This window comes from Sphaerodactylus townsendi, linkage group LG04 (genome assembly GCF_021028975.2).
Source record: "Sphaerodactylus townsendi isolate TG3544 linkage group LG04, MPM_Stown_v2.3, whole genome shotgun sequence".
Lineage (NCBI taxonomy): Eukaryota > Metazoa > Chordata > Lepidosauria > Squamata > Sphaerodactylidae > Sphaerodactylus > Sphaerodactylus townsendi.
Window position 1 is genome coordinate 100,745,585 of NC_059428.1, and position 21,092 is coordinate 100,766,676.

The 21,092-nt window shown below is 41.4% G+C and overlaps 1 protein-coding gene across 3 annotated transcripts in view; it reads left to right on the forward strand.

Annotated features, from left to right (window-relative positions):
* Positions 1–21,092, forward strand: part of CCDC138 (coiled-coil domain containing 138) — a 65,091-nt gene that overhangs the window by 31,625 nt on the left and 12,374 nt on the right. For 2 of the 3 annotated variants that reach the window (XM_048494904.1, XM_048494907.1), the window contains 2 exons: positions 11,671–11,809; positions 12,756–13,082. In XM_048494904.1, coding sequence (XP_048350861.1) covers positions 11,671–11,809; positions 12,756–12,927 — 311 coding nt within the window. In that variant the 3' untranslated portion in view covers positions 12,928–13,082. Of the gene's footprint in view, positions 1–11,670; positions 11,810–12,755; positions 13,083–21,092 lie in introns of those variants that run through there. The other variant, XM_048494906.1, reaches the window with a different exon arrangement.

Here is a 21,092-nt window from a genome sequence, read left to right on the forward strand (position 1 = left end):
CCCTGTCGCTTTGGAGCTATGCCTCTGAGGTCAGCTAGTTCTCCAGTTTTCATCTTTATGAAAACATTAACAAAGGCATTAACATGAGAGGGTAAATCTTGGCTCAAATTAGACGGGTAAATGTTTTCTTGAGAGAAAAGGACAAAAGAAAAATCAGAAGTCAACAGCCAATGAGTTGAAGGTGACAATTGTAGCATAGCGTTTAAACAGTGGTAAAATAAGAGGTTAGCATTTCTAAGAGAGCTTGTGAATTAGTAGACTCTGAAATTCATGGGAAAAGCAGGAACCAGAACATGGGGACCATGTTGCCAATGCTATGCTAACGATGTTAACAGAGAGCAGAACTGACATGGCACTGTCTGTGGCTTGAGTTCTCACACCCTCCTGTAACCTTAAAAGGCAACTGTGGCTTTAAGTTACAAACTTTTAACTAGTATCATGGGAAAGACTGATTGAGGGGGAGGGAAATGAACATTTACATGCATTAAGTCTTGTCCACTCCATCATTGCATGTCAAGAGATCCTGTAGCAATGGAGCAATCCATTCTGTGATGGAGGACTCTTGCTTATTTATTTTACCAGTGTTGTGGGTTTATTGGAAAATTTTGGATCAGCTTGTTAAAATTAAGAGGTAAATGATTTGTGTAATTATCTAGAGCTAAAAATAATTTCTGTATTTCTGCTCAGCACGAAGATGGTTGCTACTAAGGTTCTTGAATATCAGGCTTCTGGCATCTGCTATGCTTGTCACTTTTGTACAAGTGGGAAAGTGCACATTCGTAGCCAGACATACGTCTGTGTGGTCCATCCATCTGTTGTCACCAGGGCTTTTGTGTTGCCACATTTTATGGGGGACTTTCAGATCCTCTCTATCATTGTCCCAAATTTCAGACCTCTGCAATTTGGGGTTTTTTGGTTGCTCTTTGATTGGAGGAATATTAACATTCTTGATCTTATTAGGAAGGGTCAGAATTTGGGCTTCCATTGGCAGGTTCAAAATTTTATTTCTGCAAAATGTAGGCAGAAAGAAAGTACTAGATGAAGTAATGGGAATGTGAGATGGGTCTGGGTGGGATGATTGAATTCTATGAGTGACAGATTGGGGTGATGACTATTCACAAAGGGTTGATTGCTTGGGCCAGCTCTTGCTTGATCAGAAAATTGGGCATTGTAAGGCAGATGCCTGGATAGTCCTGGAAGTTTGATTAGGGGCCTGCAAAACTCAGTAGTTAATTATAGCCTGAATTTTGAATGAATCCTCAGGAAACTGTAGCATAGAACAATTGTCAGAGTGTTTGGGGGTTTCCATAGGAACCCTGCTACTGCCTTGCATTGACATCTTGGTAGCATGTAGCTGGGTCTTAATTTGTCAGATTTAATATCGAACCTTTGTCCTCCTATAATCTCAGACATCGCAAGGCCTGAGAAGTCATGGGTTAGAGATCTCAGTGTGCTTTCTGAACAAACAGATAGCATGAGATAGCAGTCTCCTGTGTGATTTGTTGCGTTATTAGACTATATCAGTGAGACTGCAAACTGAAACAGTGTCATCTGTTTTTTTCTAAAATTTATGCCCAACTAGAAACTGTAAAATCTTCCCAGACTTCATCTGATGGGGGAAAATAGTAGAGGACATATGGGAGTTTGGGTAAAACCACAGAAAAACAAGAGTGTGGCTGTGTCAGTGGTCACTCATTCTATAGAGAAGGAAGCAGGAGAAAGGCCCTGCCTCTGGCACACTTTCTGGTACTTGTATATGTCAGTTGCCTTGAGTTTGCCATACAGATCACCACACATCCGCTCCCAGTAGTACTACTTATTTTGACTTATTTCTTACAGTTCCACATAGCTTATGAGAACTATGAGTTTTGCCCACTCTGTTCTCTCATACCTTCTTACACAATGACTCCAAATACTGAGTAAAGGTTACTCAGGACAATACCAGTTGGGTTTTCCTCACCCAACCTGTTTCCTGCATGTGGCATGCTTGCCCCCTGGCCAAACCCAGAAGGTTTGCTTCTGTAGAGCCATCTGCTACTGCATAAGAAAATTATTTATTTTAGAGACTAGCGGAATTCAGCAGTGAAAAATGTAATCGTTAATCATATGCTTTAGTTAGTACCTTATCCTTGATATCCTCATAAAACAAGAGATGATTTGCAATAATGACAGTCTTCTACCTGACAAAGCTGAGCAGAGCTGCTGCCATTAAAATGTTAATTGTTCCTCCATGTTGTTGTTTGCACAATTAAAAAATGCAGAGTATGGAAATTTCAACCGAGGAGGAGCAAGTATACCCAGTGTTACATATTTATTATGTAGTCTTATCATCTGGAACAGTTTATCCATATAATGCAGAAAACCAGTTATCAGTCTTGGGTTTCTGTGGAGCTACCACTCTCCAATAAGAGTTATACCTTCCTGCCACAAATCTGATCCAGTGACCCTTTATGAAAGAAATGCTCTAGATTTGGAAAGCACAAATGAACAAATTGGTTCCTGCACAGCCCCCTTTAATCCTTTCCTTAGACCACCCACTTAGACCACCCCTTGTTTTTATAAGTACCAGCAATTCCCACATTGGAAGACAAGGTGGTCTTTTTGCATCAAAGACCAACTAATAACAGGGGAGCTTATTGTCACTAAGCTCCACAATAGAAAAACAGACTGGTTCCAGATTCACCTAGTCAGCCATTTCCTTTCAAACCCTGCGGTTGCCCAGCAAGTTCCAGGACCTCTAGATAACTTTTAAGCATTAATTTATCCAAGCTCCTGCAAACTCAGTCTCTCTCTCTCTCTATTTAACCTATGGCTCCTGTGACAGTACAGATGCCTTACACCTGGCTTCAAAGGCAGGTGCTGGCAATACTCTTCAGTCTGACGTTTGGTGTTCTGTTCAGACCAAGCAGCCCTTTCAAACAGTTTCTTCCACTGTTAAGAAAACTGCTATGAAATGTCTACATTGATGATTCCTCTCCCTGTTAAAGCTTCAGCATATATTCCAAATAATTTCCCCTTTATGCTGGTGGGGCTGTAAAATAAATCTTTCATGCAGAATTATAGTTTTAAACAGTTTTAAGTGATACACCAAGAAATTAACAAAGGCTGTAAGACTTCTGCCTGACCTCAAGGTGGCTTGACTGAGTATTACATTAGGCAGCTAGAATAAGTGACTTCATGTTTTCCCAGTCCTTGCAGCTTTCCTGGCTGTAGCACAATTCTATAGATCCATTCTTTCCTCCACCAGTAATCCTTCTGGGTTTCAATAGGCTGCTTCGGATGTTATGTCCACATAACCTGGGAATCCATTTACCACATGCTTAGAAAGCACACAGTCTCTATGATGCACCTGACACATATGTGTGATGGGGTTCCATTTCACATGTATAGTGTCTGAAAAGGGATGTAGAATATGGTGGATTGATTGTTCTACCAGAAAACCTCAACACCTCAAAGATTCCTTAGAGCTGCAATGCATCAGTCAGTATGCTCAGATCTGTGGCAGTCCATTATACAGCAACTATTTTTAATGATCTTTGGAAGTTCTAGTCAAATGCATAGAGAGGAGTATAAAGAAGGTCACTCAATGTAGAGAATTGCTTCTTATCACAGGAGGGGTAAGTCCCTTTTTGTTCTGAGACTCTGTCACAGAACTAACACATTAATTCCTGTGTCATGCTTACAACTCAGTCGATCCCATGTTTTTATGAATACTAAAATCCACTGCCTTCCAGGATAAATAAACTCAAGTACATTTTATACAGTTTGGTGCCTTGTTAGTTCAGGACCAGGTAAGGTACAGCCTCCATCAGCCTACTATGTCTTGAAATGACTGCTTAAATTTTCCCTTTTGTTGCTATGAAGGAAGGAATTTGTTTATTGTTTAAAGCCAGAGACCATCACAATGCAGAATTTTAAAAACCCAATAAAATAAAAGAAGCACATATCAAATGTACAACATTTCATCTTATTTCAGTAGCTGAACTCAAACACATGCTCTCGTAACTGATGTTTGACTTGTATTTTCTTGGCAAAAAGCGACAAGTTGTATGCAATCAGAGGGTTGTATGTAATCAGAGAGCTGTTGTCTGATAGGAGAAATATCAGTTTATCTAAATCAGATGATAAATTCTGGTCCTTTATAAGCTTATCCAAAAATTTAGCCCTAGGTCCCTCTGTTAGTAAATAAGGAGAAACCTTTAAAGTCTGTGGGATATTTTAATGATTGAATTTATCAGCAACCTGTTGCACTACCATTGTGTTATTCCTCTTCTTGATCATGTTCTGTTTATGTTTTGTAAGTGAACATTTTTCAGAAGTTTGCAAAGTAAAAAAAATCCTTACGTTTCACTGAGCGTAAGCTTTCAAATCCTAGTTTGTATTGTAGTTTTTTTCATGTAAGGGTAATATTAAAACTTCAACTAGTGTTGACTGAATATGTGCTATCCTAATATCTTGATTAATAACACGTTTTATTGCTAACTTTGAAATGTGTAATTTAAAAATGTTTTAAATCTTTTTTTCAGTTAATGTATGCTGCTATACTTGTCGTTACAAAGGATTAGATGCTGCGTCCCGCAATATATACAAAGCAATGGCTTTGGTGTACCAGGTGTTGTAGGAAAATGACAGGATATGATGGAACTGCAGCATTAGTACTACTTTGCTCTTATACTGCTGTACTCTAGAATTTTGTGATCAAAATAGAAACCAGATAAATGGGCTAGGATGTTTGGAGAAGACATTGGGATAATTAAGGCATAAGACTACCTAAAAAATCTGGATTTGTTTGCTTCCCTATCATCAGAAAAGTAAAGTAGTTGAAAATCATAATTATTACATGTACAAATTCTTATTATTCTCTGTCTGATCTTTCATTCAGCGTGGCAGTATTTAAGTGTTACTTAGAAGTTGAGTCTGCTGCCAATTAGAATTTTTTTCCAGAAAACTTTATATATGTTATTGCATGGTTTTGTTTTCCATTTGTTTCAGTGTAAGCAAGCTGCTGAAGGATATTCTTCTCTAGTTAAACTCTTAAATGTTTTCAATAGACATTTCTTCATGTTTCATTTTAGTCCACATCACTGTATACAGTGGCCAGCTCTTCTTTTTCAGATAACTTCAAACGAACATCAGGTGGAGTTTTATGAACAGGCTTCAATCCCAGTCATAGGGTCATTCCGCACATGCAGAATAATGCACTTTCAAACTGTTTTCAGTGCTCTTTGAAGCTGTGCGGAATAGCAAAATCCACTTGCAAACAATTGTGAAAGTGGTTTGAAAACGCATTATTTTACGTGTGCAGAAGGGGCCATGGTCTTCTATATGTAATGATAGAAAACAAAAGATTCTCTTTCAGAGTTGACAAATGCTCAACAATAGTAAGAATCATGTTTTAATATGAGTTTTATGTAGCAAAGGAAACATTTCAAAATCAACATCTTTAGCTCTTTTTTTCCAAATTGCTATCCTTAGCTTATCTCTTGAAGTTAGAATATTTTCATTTTTACCCTGCATACTTTATCAAGGCTTTCAGGGACCTAGCAGCCGGGTCCCACTCCCAAGGTGACATCTCTTCAGATGTCATGGAGAATGAGAGTCTGGGTGACGGAGGGTGCCAGTCTGAGGTGGGGGAAGATGTTCCCTTAGATGGGACCCCTTCCTTAGCTGGTGGTCAGATATCCTCTCGCACTGAGGATACCCCTCGGGGAGGTGGGGAGCTCCTTGTAGTGGATGATTCGATCATTAGGAATGTAGAGAGTTGGGTTTGTGACAGGCGTGATGACCGCATGGTGACTTGCCTGCCTGGTGCGAAGGTTGCGGATGTCACGCTTCGTCTAGATAGGCTGTTAGACAGTGCTGGGGTGGAGTCAGCAGTTGTGGTCCACATTGGTACCAATGACATTGGGAAATGTAGCCGGGAGGTTCTGGAAGCTAAATTTAGGCTGCTAGGAAAAAGGTTAAAATCCAAGACCCCCAAGGTGGCATTCTCAGAAATGCTACCTGTTCCACGCGCAGGGCGAGCTAGGCAAGCGGAGATACAGGGTCTCAATGCGTGGATGAGAAGGTGGTGTAAGGCAGAGGGTTTCAGCTTTGTCAGGAACTGGGGAACCTTTTGGGATAAGGCAGGCCTGTACAAAAGGGACGGGCTTCATCTTAACCAAAGAGGAACCAGGCTGCTGGTGCTCAACATTAAAAAGGTGGCAGAACAGCTTTTAAACTGATCCTTGGGGGAAAGCCGACAGGAGCTGAGGTGACTTCGGTTTGGAATGCAGAGTCCATGGGGATGCAGACAGAGAGGGAGGTTTTTCTAAATCAACCACATACAAGAGTGGAGCATAGCAATGTGATAAGTGATAGTGTCTACAAAAGGCTAGAGGGCAAAACACATAAATCCCAGGTTAGGAACAGAGTATACAAGTGTCTCTATGCTAATAGTAGAAGCATTCGACCTAAAATGGGGGAGCTGGAGTACAGAGTTTTGAAGGAGGACATTGATATAGTGGGCATCACAGAGACATGGTGGAATGAGGAGAACCAGTGGGATGCTGTTATCCCAGGTTACAGGCTCTACAGGAAGGATAGGACCGGGCATATCGGGGGTGGGGTTGCCCTCTACATCAAAGAGAGCATAGTGTCACATAAAATAGACAATGCAGGGGGAGCTGATTCCTCTACAGAAGCACTGTGGATATCAATACCAGGGGTGAAGCATAGTTTAACATTAGGAATATATTATCGTCCCCCTGACCAAAGCGCACAAGAGGATTCTGAGATGGAAAAAGAAATTAGAGAGGCCAACAAAAGCAAAAATGTCGTGGTAATGGGCGATTTTAACTATCCCCACAAACTGGAAAAATGCATGTTCAGGTCATAGTAAGGAGAGAACATTCCTGGATATGCTAAATGACTGTGGCTTAGAGCAGATGGTTGTAGAACCAACCAGGGGAGATGTGATCCTAGATCTAATTCTATGTGGGACCCAGGACCTAGTGCGGGAAGTCAGTGTTGTTGAGCCGATAGGGAACAGCGATCACAATGCTGTCAGATTCAGTATCACTGCATGCGAACAAGTGACAACTACTAATGTAGTTACATTTGCCTTCAGAAAGGGAAATTTCTCAAAGATGAGGGGGATAGTACGCAGGAAGCTGAAAGGGAAAATTAAGAGAGTCAAAACTGTTCAAGGTGCTTGGAGGTTATTTAAAAACACAGTCTTAAAAGCTCAGCTGGAATGTGTTCCGCAGGTTAGGAAAGGCAGCTTACCAGTCCAAAAGCCACCATGGGTTAACAAGGGAGGTTGAGGAAATTATTAGGAAAAAAAAGATGTCTTTTAGAAAATGGAAGTCCAACTTAACTGATGAAGAATACCAGAGAAAACACAAATGGTGGCAAAGAGAAGCAAGTTAGCTGTAAGGGAGGCAAAAAAGTTATGAGGAACGATGGCTGCTAACATCAAGACCAGCAACAAACAGTTCTTCAAGTACATCAAAAGTAGGAAGCCAGCAGTAGGCCCATTAGATGACGAAGGAACAAAAGGTGTGCTAAAGGATGACAGGGAGATTGCAGAGAAGCTGAATGAATTCTTTGCATCTGTCTTCACTCAAGAGGAGGTGAGGAAAATTCCTGCACCTTAACCAAGCTTCTTAGGAGGTGAACTGGAAGAACTAGCAAAGATAAGTGAGTAGACAAGGAAGAAGTTCTGGCAGCCATTGATAAACTAAATGCTACCAAATCCCCTGGCCCAGATTGCATTCATCCAAGAGTTCTTAAAGAGCTCAAGCATGAAATTGCTGATGTTCTCACATTAATATGCAACTTATCCCTGAAATCAGGCTCCATCCCTGAAGACTGGAAGATGGCCAATGTCACACCAATCTTTAAGAAAGGGTCTAGGGGGGACCCAGGAAATTACAGGCCAGTCAGTTTGACATCTGTTCCTGGTAAATTAGTAGAATCTATCATTAAAGATAAAATTATTAAACATGTAGAAAAGGAAGTCCTGCTGAGGAAGAGTCAGCATGGCTTTTGTAGAGGCAAGTCCTGTCTTACAAACTTACTAGAGTTCTTTGAGGGTGTAAACAGACATGTGGATCAGGGGGAACTAGTGGACACTGTCTACTTGGATTTCCAAAAGGCTTTTGACAAAGTTCCTCATCAGAGACTGTTGAGAAAACTCAGCAATGAAGGAATAAGAGGGGAAGTCCTCCTATGGATTAAAAACTGGTTGAGGAACAGGAAACAAAGAGTGGGTGTAAATGGGAAGTTCTCACAATGGAGAGATGTCGGGAGTGGTGTCCCCCAAGGATCCGTATTGGGACCAGTGCTCTTTAACTTATTCATAAATGACCTGGAAGTAGGGGTGGGTAGTGTGTAGGCCAAGTTTGCAGATTATACCAAATTATGTAGGGTGGTGAGAACCACAAAGGATTGCGAAGAGCTCCAAGCGGACCTTGATAAATTAGGTGAGTGGAGCTCAGAAATCGGAAATGCAGCTCAATTTAGCAAAATGTAAAAGATGATGCACATAGGGCAAAAAATCCAAACTTCACACAATATCGCCTACAGGGGTCAGTGCTATCAGTCACAGACCAGGAAAGGGATTTAGGCATCTGAGTTGATAGTTCCATGGGAATGTCAACTCAATGCATGGCAGCTGTGAAAAAAGGCAAACTCTATGCTGGGGATAATTAGGAAAGGAGTTGATAATAAAACTGCAAGGATTGTCATGCCCTTATATAAAGCAGTGGTGCGACCGCACTTGGAGTACTGTGTTCAGTTCATTACGCCACATCTCAAAAGGATATCGAAGAGATAGAAAAAGTGCAGAAAAGAGAACCTTGGGGATGATTGAAGGATTGGAGCACCTTCCTTATGAGGAGAGGCTGCAGTGTTTGGGACTCTTTAGTTTGGAGAGGAGACGTCTGAGGGGGGATATGATTGAAGTCTATAAAATTATGCATGGGGTAGAAAATGTTGACAGAGAGAAATTTTTCTCTCTTTCTCACAATACTAGAACCAGGGGGCATTCATTGAAAATGCTGGGGGGAAGAATTTGGACTAATAAAAGGAAATACTTCTTCACGCAACGTGTGATTGGTGTTTGGAATATGCTGCCACAGGAGGTGGTGATGGTCACTAACCTGGATAGCTTTAAAAAGGGCTTGGACATATTTATGGAGGAGAAGTCAATCTATGGCTACCAATCTTGATCTTCCTTGATCTCAGATTGCAAATGCCTTAGCAGACCAGGTGCTCAGGAGCAGCAGCAGCAGCAGAAGGCCATTGCTTTCACATCCTGCATGTGAGCTCCCAAAGGCATCTGGTGGGCCACTGCGAGTAGCAGAATGCTGGACTAGATGGACTCTGGTCTGATCCAGCAGGCTAGTTCTTATGTTCTTATGTTCTTAAGGTTATTGAGGTGCATAAATGTCTCTGTTAAATATTCTCACCTGGAAATCCAGAATTCACAATGCGGACACAAAAGTGTTCTTGTTTTCCTTCCTCAAAAAATGCAAGAATCTCTTGTACATGACACAACACTTCCCCCTTGATTGTCATTTCACTTCCTTGTGTAAAATTAACTTTCTGTACTATGAATCCATCACAATACAAATTTTCCTGAATAACCAAGTCTTTAGTGGTCTGGTTTTGATGAAGTTAACCATTGCTACAGCTTGGTCCAGAACATTTTAAATTCAGTTCCTAATGTTTTTGAAACAAGGACCTCTCTGTGTAGAAAGTAATAATAACATTGGGATTTTTCTGCTTTACAAGCACTGCAGACCGTTTCATACAACCTACCATAGATAGGAGCTCCATCTGTACAAATGCTAACACATGACTTCCATTTTTCAAGGTGGGCTGTTAAATGTAGTTCCTGGCATTTCTTTGCAATAAAAAAATGACGTATTATTTGATCTTCATCAATAAAACAAAAACATCCAAGTAGCTGTGCTTTACTACTAATATCAGTAGATTCATCAGCTTGCAAAGCGAATTCTGAAGTTTATTCCATACGTTTTCACTGTGTCAGCTGTTCTGTAATTTTTCTATGAACTGTATTATTTGAGAGGAAAATTTTGCTTATTTTTCTTGTTCTGCTTCATTTCCTAACATTGTTTGAACAGTCTTTCCACACACCTTTAAAAGAATTGACTCTGGCAGCATATGCAACTTCATTTTTTGTATAACCATTTCCAATATCTCATAAGAAGCAATTTGAGCCTCTTCAGAAACTGTTAATCTTTTTTTAAAAAAAAATGGCTTGTTTTAATCTTTGCTTCGATAATCTTTTGAAATAATTTGAATCCTTTCCTTGCACTTGTTCCAGTTTCCATTAACTGACATTTTGTTAAAAGCGTTTGCTGGGACTGCTGTTTCAAATGGCAGATCATATAGGCGGAAGGGCTTTGTAACCCTGAGCTCCACCCGCTTTTTCTGCCAAACTGTGGATGGTGTAAGCACATTGTAAAGACAGACTGACTAGCAAGATCTATGTAACTCTACTGATCTGGAAATATCCCTGCCAGCTACAATCTCTGTTATGCATTCTCTTTATTTCCCCCAGTCTTCTGACTTCCATCAATTGTGATCCAAATGCCAATATAGATGGATATGATCACCAAATATCATTACATTTGAAAAATTCACTTTCAGTGCAATAGTTACTTGAACAAAAAGAACTTTTAAACAACTTGATAAGTTAATAATCTAATGCACATGCTTAATGCTAACAGAATGGGACCCTCACCTAGGAAGGTCTTGCTCACTACAGCTGATCTAGTTCTCTAAACCAAACCCCAGCACCTCAAGCAATGCAAAGCCCTCCCTCTTCTATAAAATCATACTCACATTCAAGTGCCAAATGAGCAGCACAGCTGACAACACAAGGATAAGAAAGAGCGGGCAAATGGGCTTGAACAAGTTAAGATGGCAGCAGACCATACTTCTAAGGCCAAGCACTGAAACAGGAAGTCACTGAAGAGGATAAAAGCTTGTGGCTATCCCATGTGGTTTTTAAATTTGACTTGAAAACTTAGTTCACCGCAAATAATTGTAGGGTAGGTGGGTGGGCAGTACTGCCATCTTTAGTCCTGAGTTCCTTGCCCCAAACTGAGAAGCTGGTGTGTTTTTCAGTGCAGATGTCGCAGCCTTTTTTCCATTGTGAAACGTCTTTTTGGTTTTCCACAGCTGGATAAGAACCTTTCCCCCTTGTAATAATTTCCCTTTTGAGAATTTCTGCTGTTCCCGTCAGGATTTTACCATGCTTATTCCAAGCAACATCCAGATTGAGATAGAGAACAAAACTGGCCTGCCTTTCAGTCCAGGAATGTTCCTTTTAGCTGGCATTGACTTATGGTATCAAAAAGGCCTTTGCAGCCCATTAGACTGCATAGGATGCTTGCAGGGGCACAGTAAGTTTTGCCCATTTTTACACTTGCTCAGTCAAGAATGAAACAATGATAGCATCCTTATTAGTAAGCACTGTTAGTGTCATTGGTGTTGAAGTTGTACTCTGAAATGTTAGCTTGACATAGTTGAGGGTCAATGAATGTGCAGTGAAATTGTTAGTGTACAACATACTTTACATTTATAATTTTACTGTTTCATTTAACCGCATTGTTAACGTAATATATTAATATAAAAACTGATTACTTTGTTTTACAGGGTTTTTGCACCAGTTCCTGGAAGCATGCAGCAATGAGTCCTTTTTCCGTACTTGTTCAGTTCTACTTCGAAATTCTAAATTGGATGTACAGGTTCTGGAAAAACTCAGCATTCTACTGCAAAAGCTTTCAAAAATTAAGTAAGTCTTACATTCTACAAAGAAAGTTTGTAGGGTTTTTTCCTGAATGTCCAAAGCTGCTCCTCTGTTGTTCTTCTTTTATACCTCAAGTCAACATGTAGGAAAACTGGGAATAGGAAAACTCAGGGAAGGCACCGGCAAGCAGGACCCTCTTTTAAAAGCTGTAATGGTATAGGGAAATGCAGCTGGGAGGAACCAACAACTATGCCCTCATTTGACGCACAGAAGTGCAGTTCCTTTGTGAGTAGAGACATTTGTATCCCAAGAAATCTCAAGTCCGTATGTATTCCAGGATGAAGAATACGGCTACGGATGAGGCAATTCAGCTTATATCCAACAACACCATTCCAAAGAGCAGTTCTTTTTACGAAAGCAGAGGATGTGATTTCCACCAATTCTCCCCACCCCCTGTAGGCCCCCACTTTGTCCTGTGTACTATTCCTGAGGTTTCATAGGAACATAGTGAGCGGAGGTGGGTCTCAAGGGGCCAAAGTGGGGAAGGCCTGCTCTGCAAGATCCAATCCATGAGCAGAGCCCTCACAGTTCAAGCCAATATTAGACAAAGTGAGGTTTCCTGAAAGCTTCAATAAATCCCTAAACACTTTTATTAAAGTTAGGTAATTAAAATATTCTTGTAGTGGTTTTTTTTTGAACATCAAAGTCTTCAGTTATACACACACAGTTTTTAGTAGCTGTGTGGTAAACATTCTCTACTTAGGAAGTGCCTATCTTCATTCCTTTTTTGTTAATCTTTTAGTCTTTTTTTCCCTTTCTATTGCCTCTCCCAGGATAGTAATACTATAAATGTCACCGAATTATGCCTTCAAGCTACTTTAATTTACTTTATTTTAATATTCTTATAATTGTAACTGAGATTCTTGCAGTTCTCCACCATATTCACATTAATCTTCTTAATTTTACAATGTTCTTTGGGAATCTTTTACAGGAGCAATAAGAAGATGTTTGAACTGTTCACTGTTCACCTGATGATTCAAGAACTGCAGAGGATGACACATCCCAAGCATGCTTTTTTATGTATTAACCTCAACTCCATTCTCTTTAATTTGGGTTTGACAAAAGGCAACCCTCTTGCAGACAGCCTAAACGCAAGTCACTAACAAGCTGCATTCGACTTGAGGGTTTTTCCCTTGCAAGTTGCTTGTACTAGATGAATTGATGGTATTTAAAAATGTCACTTCCGGTTCTCCAATAGAGTTGGAGTAACAAGGATGGGATAGTTTGCCATTTTTTAAAATTAAACTGAATAATGGTTTTTTGTTTTTGTTTTCCCTTTGCAAACATGTTCATAGCTCGCAATGACCTTGATCCAGAGAAATGTACACTCAGCAGGGTCCAGGGTGTGCTGCCAGCAGGTGTTATACAGATTACTGTTGGGAGTCAATTGGCAACTAAACTAATTCTTCCGTTCTTCCCTGATAAAAAGCTGACTGAGAATCTTATCTGCAGCCTTTAGGTCACAGTGCATAACCCCCTGTTATATGAGGAATTTTTATGACAGGTATAGTGAGATTTTTGATCCCCCTTTGCATGATTGCATCTCCTATCACAGTTACACATTTGGGCACATGACCACATGCACTCACTCTTTGACTTGCTCAGAAGCAGCAGCACAGAGTGTACTCTCTGAGACCAGGGAAAAAGACAGTGAGAAAGAAGGGAGCTCTGTTTTTTGGTGGGGGGGTTCTCCTTAAAGCTCAATCCTTATCTGGTGTTTGTGTTTTTGAGGGCTTGTGTGTTTGCTTTTTGAGGGTTTGGGGAAGCTTTTGTCTGTGTGGAGGTTCCTTTGTTGTTGGCTTTGTATTTGTCTCAGGCTGTTGAGGGGTAGGAATTCTGTTTATCACCCAATCAGTTTGAATCAACTGCCACTCACTGCCACTCGCTCTTTGACTTGCTCAGAAGCAGTGGCAGTTCTTAGCAATAAGGACCCATCTTTGGGGAGATAGGAAAACATAAGATAGTGACTAGGCAAAAGTCTTCAATCCTTAGGTCATGGTCTGGAGCTCAGTGAACAGGGCTGGGCTATAAAGAAGCAAGGCTAACTTGGATTTTGGGTGGTCAAGTGTAGAAGGGGACTTTTGAAAGGGAGGCCCAGAAATCTGCATAATTTAAGACACCTAAATATGGATCATCAAGGAGTTGATGCTGTCACATGCAACAGCTGTGGAATGCTTGTTTTTCTGTCAGAGGATATAGGTAGCTACACCTGCAGCAAGCGCAAATTGATTACTTTGTTGGAAGAGAAGGTACAGCAGCTTGAAGCATAAGTATCTACACTTCAGCACATTAAAAAGAACAAGACTTTCCAGGACAGAATGGAGCTGACAGTACTTGGGGGAGAACACACTGGGGACATGTCTGAGGAGGATGGCAGCCCCTCATACAGAGCAGGTGGGCAATTGGAGAAATGTAACCCATAGAAGCTGAAGGACCAGGGAGCATTCTGTGAATTTGAAACTACAGAATCGTTTTGAGGTTCTCACCCCTTCTTGATAAGGATAAGGAACTAACACAGGAGAAATAGACTCAGCTCTCAGAGAATGCACAAGTGACAGAAGGTTCAACCCATGAAATGTCACCTGCAAAACCCCAGAGGAGACGTGTGGTGGTGGTAGGGGACTCCCTGCTAAGGGGGACAAAAGCAGCAATTTGCAGGCCTGACCAGATGTATTGAGAGGTGTGCTGTCTCCCTGGAGCAAAAACCCGTGATGTCACAGAGAGGCTGAGAAGACTTGTCAAGCCCACTGACCATTGTCCCTTCTTTTTAACCCATGTCGGAACAAATGACACTGCTAGATGTATCTTTCGAGACATCAGAAAGGATTTTGAGGCTCTCGAAAGGAAGCTGAAGGAACTGGATGCACAGGTTGTCATTTCATCTCTACTTCCAGTTAAAAGGCATGACCCCAGGCAGGAAAGAAGAATAGTGGAGGTGAATAACTAGTGATGCAGCCAGGAACGTTTTGGCTTCTTGGACCATGGTCTGTGGTTTCATGAAGAGGGACTACTGGCAAGGGGTGGGTTACACCTCACAGCTGTAGGAAAGAGCATTTTCGCTAGGAAATTGACAAATCTTATTAGGAGGGCTTTAAACTAAGTGAAGTGGGGGATGGAGACAATATTCAAGTGAAAAGGAGTTCACCTAGTACTAGAAAGAATAGGCTGAAGGTCATAGAGAGAACTGAGTGAATAGTTAAAAAACCCAGCAGTGAGGGGGATAAAACCTTAAATGAGCACCCACAGGGCATGAACCAACTCCTTAGATGTCTCTATGCTATTTCACAAAGCATGGGTAATAAACAGGATGAACTTGAACTCTTAACACAGCATAATGAATATGCTATACTAGGCATCACTGAAACCTGGTGGGATGAATCTCATGATTGGAATGTAATAATTGAGGGGTACAACCTATTCCAGAGAAATAGATCAACTAGGGGCTTTTCCCCACTTACCTCGACCAAAGGTTGCTGCGCGCTACTCCCAGCGCGCGTCATTTCTGGCGCGCTCCCGAGCGGGTTGTGGTATCATATTTATTATGCTGTGTTGAGAGCTGTGTTGAGAGCTCTGCGCGGGGTCATCAAAAGGTGCCGTTTCGAGGAGCGCCAGGAATGACGCGTGCTGAGGGGGCGCGACAGCGGCAGCGTTGTCGCTGCCCCTGTAGTGGGGAGTGCCGGGGGACCCCGCGCTACTTGGGGAGAGTAGCGCGCAGCAGCAGGTAGGTGGGGAAACGACCTAGGAAAGGTGGAGAAATAGCACTATATGTCATAGATGATTACACCTGTGAGCAGGTCCATGACTTAAATCCTGGGAACCAGGTTGAGAGCACAATTTCAAACAGTTCCAATGAGGAGGAAAAAATGGGAGATGGAAACCAGGATGGATGTCAAGTGAGCTAAGATATAAAATGTACATGTACAAGAAATGGAAAAGGGGGGAAAATTCAAATAGCCAAGAGGAAAGAGGAATTCAAATAGCCAAGACACATAGGCAGAAAGTCAGAAAAGTCAAAGCTCACAATAAGCTCAGAGATGTTAAAAACAATAAAAAGGACTCTGTAGCAAAAGGAAGGAAAGGGATGTAATAGGGATCACAGCGTGGAGAAGATGGTGAAATTCTAACAGGACAGAAAAGGTAGTAACACCTTCTTTGCCTCACACTCCCCACCCCCCACCCCCCAAAAAAGCCAGTGCTCAACCGTGGAAAAATGGATCAGAAGATACAGTAGGGGAAATTCAGCACAGAATAAAAAAGAGCCAGTACAGGAATATCTGAATATTTTAAATGAATTCAGATTTCCAGGGCCTGATGAACTACCCATGCCTATCCCTGCTGCACAACCCAGAGATGTAGTTAGTGATGCAGAAGCTCCCTCAATTTGGAGCTCCAAGGAGTTCCAGGCAGTTCCAGACACCTGCGAGTATTTCTGCATGTTGTTTCTTTTTCTCTTGTCAAGTCTGCAATGGGAAGACATTCCAGAGTTTTATTCAGTGGCCTTCCATTACATGGTGGGTTGAGCTTATTGGGAAGCTAGAGGGAAACCAGAAGAGATGCTAAAAAGGCAGCATACTTTCCTGATACTTTTCAAATGGGTGGGTGGGCACAAAAACCCTGGGCATGTGTTTCTGGTTGGCTTGTGCAGTAGTAGGGGAAAGCCTAGTTTCTGCCATTTAGACTGCAAGGGCTTAAGCCACGTGTCCATTTGGGAATAAAATTCTCAGAGTTGTATAAATGATATTTTTACTGATGTAAAACATTTTAGAGAAACTTTTCAGTGTTTATTATGTTTTTTAGAAATAATTCCAATTATTGAAGCCAGACAAGAAAAAATGGTGCTGATTTGCTAATTTGCTCACCATAGTGTCCATCTCCTGTCCCTCAAGCGTTTTAATTAAAACTTCTTAATTATATGATGAATATAATTCCTTGTCATTTTTCCCCCCAGTGTTGTTCGGTGTTAAGCAATTTAGTTCTGTGTTAAGCAGTTTTTTTAAGCCATTATTTTTGTTGGATTCTCAACCTTTTGTGTTTGAGGCTCTTTCACATAAGCCATTGGAATGTTCAGTGCAGCAACTTACATTTGATATATCTATATTTGTTACTTATCCTAAGCTGTTATTGCCAGATTATATGGTTAATGGTGCCCCTTACTTGGCCCTTAACATCTGGGCCGCCAATCATCTAATGAGACTCGCCACGCCTCCCTCTACCGTGGGGAGGGAGGGATTTTATATTATTGGAACACTGGACACCACCTTATATTTTGAATTTAAATTTAAATTTAAACCTTGAGTTTTATATTTGGTAAACGCACTGGGAATTTTATCGCTGCTTTTAAATGTTTATTTAATTATATTGTGTTTTAAATGTTGTACACCGCCCAGAGCCCTTCGGGGATGGGGCGGTATAAAAATCTAATAAAATAATAATAATAATAATAATTAAAATACGATAAGCCATATGACTAAACTTAGCCCAGTCCGACTTGAATGATGATTAGCAAGTAAATCTCAAAGATCTGGGGGTGATTTTCCCCCCCATAATGATATACGAGAACTGGGAAAGTGTAGAAATTTTTACTACCAACTGCTTTGAATGTGGGCGTGGAGTTCTAGCAAAGCCTATGTCCTGTTCCCTCATAGAAGGCTGTATTCATGACTGTCAGTGATTGGGAAGTTAGACACCATAGTTAGCATAGTTGCATACCTTTTTGAATCCCACCGTGTACTCTCTCCTTCTCTGGAAACACCAAGAAAACTGTGGAGGTAGGCCCTGGTCTGTTCCTAAAATTTTATAAAGAAGCTTTTGCAGAACAAAGACTGCACCTGTTCATCTTGTTTCTCAAATGCTTCTGTTCCTAGAGAACATTTAACATTTTTAAATTACACAATTAATGTAAAGAGGTTAGAAAATTACACTAAGAACATAAGGAAAAATGCTTTTGCTTTGAGGCAATCAGTAGCCTGACAAGTGCCCAGCACACACACACATACACAGTGATTTTATCATGCTGTGACTGGAATGTGCTCATAAAGGGTTGTGAGGTAACTGCCTGACTTTCCATTTGGCAGCAGAAGGTGCAGCTAGAGAGCCAATGTGGTGTGTTGGATTAGGATCCAGGAAACCTCAGTCTGAATCCCCATTCTGCCATGGGTGATCTTTGGCCAGTTAGCCTAACCTATCTTAGAGGGTTGTGCAGATCTAATGGATGGTGCTAAAATGGAATCAATAAATGAAATACCTTCATATAGTTTGGGAGTTGGTTTTCACGTTTGAGAACAGTTCTGTGGGGCCTTTCTGGCTGGCAACCAGGTCAGGATCATTAGTTTCCTTCAGAGCCTTTTATGAAAAGAATGACATCTTAAATTTTTGATCAGTGTATGTCACTGTGGCAAGGCTACATCACTGCCATATTTCCATTGAAAAGTAGTAGCCATTTTCCCCACGTTCAGTTGATCGCTGTCCCCCAAAGAGGCCCTGAATTCACATCCTTAAATGAAACCTGCTTGTGGCTGGGAGTTCGCATTGTAGCAATGTTGCAGTGTAAACCTGTGGGTGGAAAACTATGGGTGCATACTTCCGTGGTTCATTTTTTTCCACTTCATAAGCTTGCGGGTAAATCTTTTGTAACATAATTTTTTTTCTGTGCACACACAATTACATTTTTCCATAGCCTTAAATGTTATGAGACCGATGGACTTAATTACAAACACAAGTTAATCATGCCACCCACCCTGAGAATCAGAGGTGCTTTTCTGTATTGTAAACACTCTATTTGGGACAAAGAACAATAGCAAGCTTAATATGGTGAACAGATTCTGCATATACTTGAAATGCAATGTTTAATTTCAAAAGCTGTGACTGTGTTTAACAGGTTCATCTGTCCTTTTTATATATTGTATACCAAATTGAGAACTCTTAGAGGCCGAGAGGTGATTGAGAAGCTTCTCTCACATACTGTTTGGTGGAATTAAATAAATTGCTTCCTGTTCAAGAAGATAGTTTCGCCAACTGCTGAGATTCAGAGTTAGGAGAGTAGGGAAACTACTGTTCTAGGCCCAAGCCTGAGCAATAGAGTGAACACATGACCACATGAGACTTCCTTACAATGAATCAGATAATTGTTCTGTCATAGCCAATATCATTTACTCAGTCTGAACGCAGCTGTCCGGGTTTTCCAGTAGACATATTTCATAATTACTTGCTTCATGATCCTTTTAACTGGAAATGCTGGGGACTGAACAAGGGGACATTGTGCACACCAAGCCAAGCAGGCAGTTTACTACTGAGCTATCTCTGCTCCCTGATATGTTTATTTCAAGTCCTTCTGGCTCTGGAAGAGAACACCATGTGGTTATTTGTGCCCATTACCAGTATGCTTTAAGGTGAGCAAAGGCTTTGTTACATTTGCAAATGAAAGAACTCTCGGCAAGATGCATTTTCCTCTGATCCTAATTAACTTTTACCAGCAATTTTAACATCAAAGTAACCAGAGTCCTTAAAAGTTGGAGCCTTGAACAGGGGAGGATATTAGAACTGGGCACCCCCAACTGTGTTTCCTCCTGCTGGGGTACTGTAACCTTTGGAGGCCTGAGCAAGCCAATCACCCCTTGTGCCCCGTTTTCTTCTCTTGTTTTCCCAACTGATGTCCTCAACGTTCTGCGCCTTCCAGAAAGCAGTTAGCATCTCAATTCTCATCATGGTTAGCTGTAGGATTATTATTACAATCCTTGCTGTACCGTTGGGGAACTGGCTGAATTTGCCGTAACTTTTTCCTGGCTATGGTTAAGTTTATTTCACTTCTTTCTCAGTAAGTTGGAGGCTTCCAAACTCACTATTAGATCCAGTAAATCCTTAATTGCTTGTGCATAAATTAAAATTTTAGTTTCAGGAACGAAAGAGATCTCAGTGTTAATGGCAGGAACAGAAGGCTGTGACAGTTTGCCTGGTCAGGTAGGAGTTCTTTTGGTGGGAGAAGATGCTCTTTTGCTATTTCAACTCTCCATATTGCTCCATATTGCTAATTATTCTCTCATTAATTCCCTTGTTACCCATTTTACCAGCTCTGTTCCCTACTCAGATAGGAAGTGGAGCTGCCAAATGTGGACACAGACTTTGGGCAGTGAATTGATTCTTGGGTCTAACTCTGTCTTGTAGTGCTCCCAGTAGTTGATAGTGGGAGGTATTGCAATTGGTTTTGAAATCACGTGGAGATTCTTAGGCCCCCACTGCCTCACCCATGCTCCGTTTGGAGAACTCTGTGCCCAGTATCAAAAAAGAAAGAAAACCGGGGGAAGGGGGGGGGGTTGGGAAGTGCTGTGTGCCACACTTGTCCTGTTCTCCCATTTCCATTGTGCTTCCAATGTAATAGAAATTCTGCAGTATGATAGATGAAGAAGCAGCTTCCAATATTTCTGGCCCTTCCTCTCCATGCCCCAGGGGCGTAATTCCCATTGGGCAAAGTGGGTAGTTGCCCAGGGCACCCCCTTGTGGTGGGCACCAAAAATGCAGGGTCCGTTTGTGGGGGTTTTTTTGTCATTTTAGTGGGTTTTCTGTTTTTGGCATGCACAGGGTGCAGTTTTTAGGCTAGCAGCCCCAAAATTTCAGGGATGTTTTGGGAGACTCTCCTGATGCTATCACCCCTGTTTGGTGAGGTTTGGTTCAGGAGTCCAAAGTTATGGACTCCCAAAGGGGGTGCCTTTGGTATCATCAGGAGAGTCTCTTACTGATATCACCCAGGTTTTGTGAAGTTTAGTCCAGGGGGTCCAAAGCTATGGACTCCCAAAGGGGGTGCCCCATCACCCATTGTTTCCAATGGGAGCTAATAGAAAATGGGAGCTAATAGAAAAGATACCCTGAAAGTTTGGTGCTGCTAGCTTAATAATTGCACCCCTGACAGCAGACACCCCCCAAATTTCCCTAGATTCTCCTTTTAAATCCCCCCCTTTGGCATGGATTTAAAGGGAGAGTCTGAGGTCCCCAGTTTAAACATTGAAAGTGATGCTGTTTCAGGGTGGGGGAGAATCAACCCCAAAATAGCATCACTTTCAATGTTGTTTAAACTGGAAACCCCAGATTCTCCCTTTAAGGTGGATTTAAAAGGAGAATCTGGGCTCCCTTGTTTAAACACCATTGAAAATGATGCTGTTAGTGTAAAGGATTCAATGGTGTTGATGTTCAGGACAGCTGCCTGGCCTTGACTGAATTCCATAACCCGGGCGATGGGCCAGCATCTGCGGCGGAGACTCTGGCGGAGACCTTATCT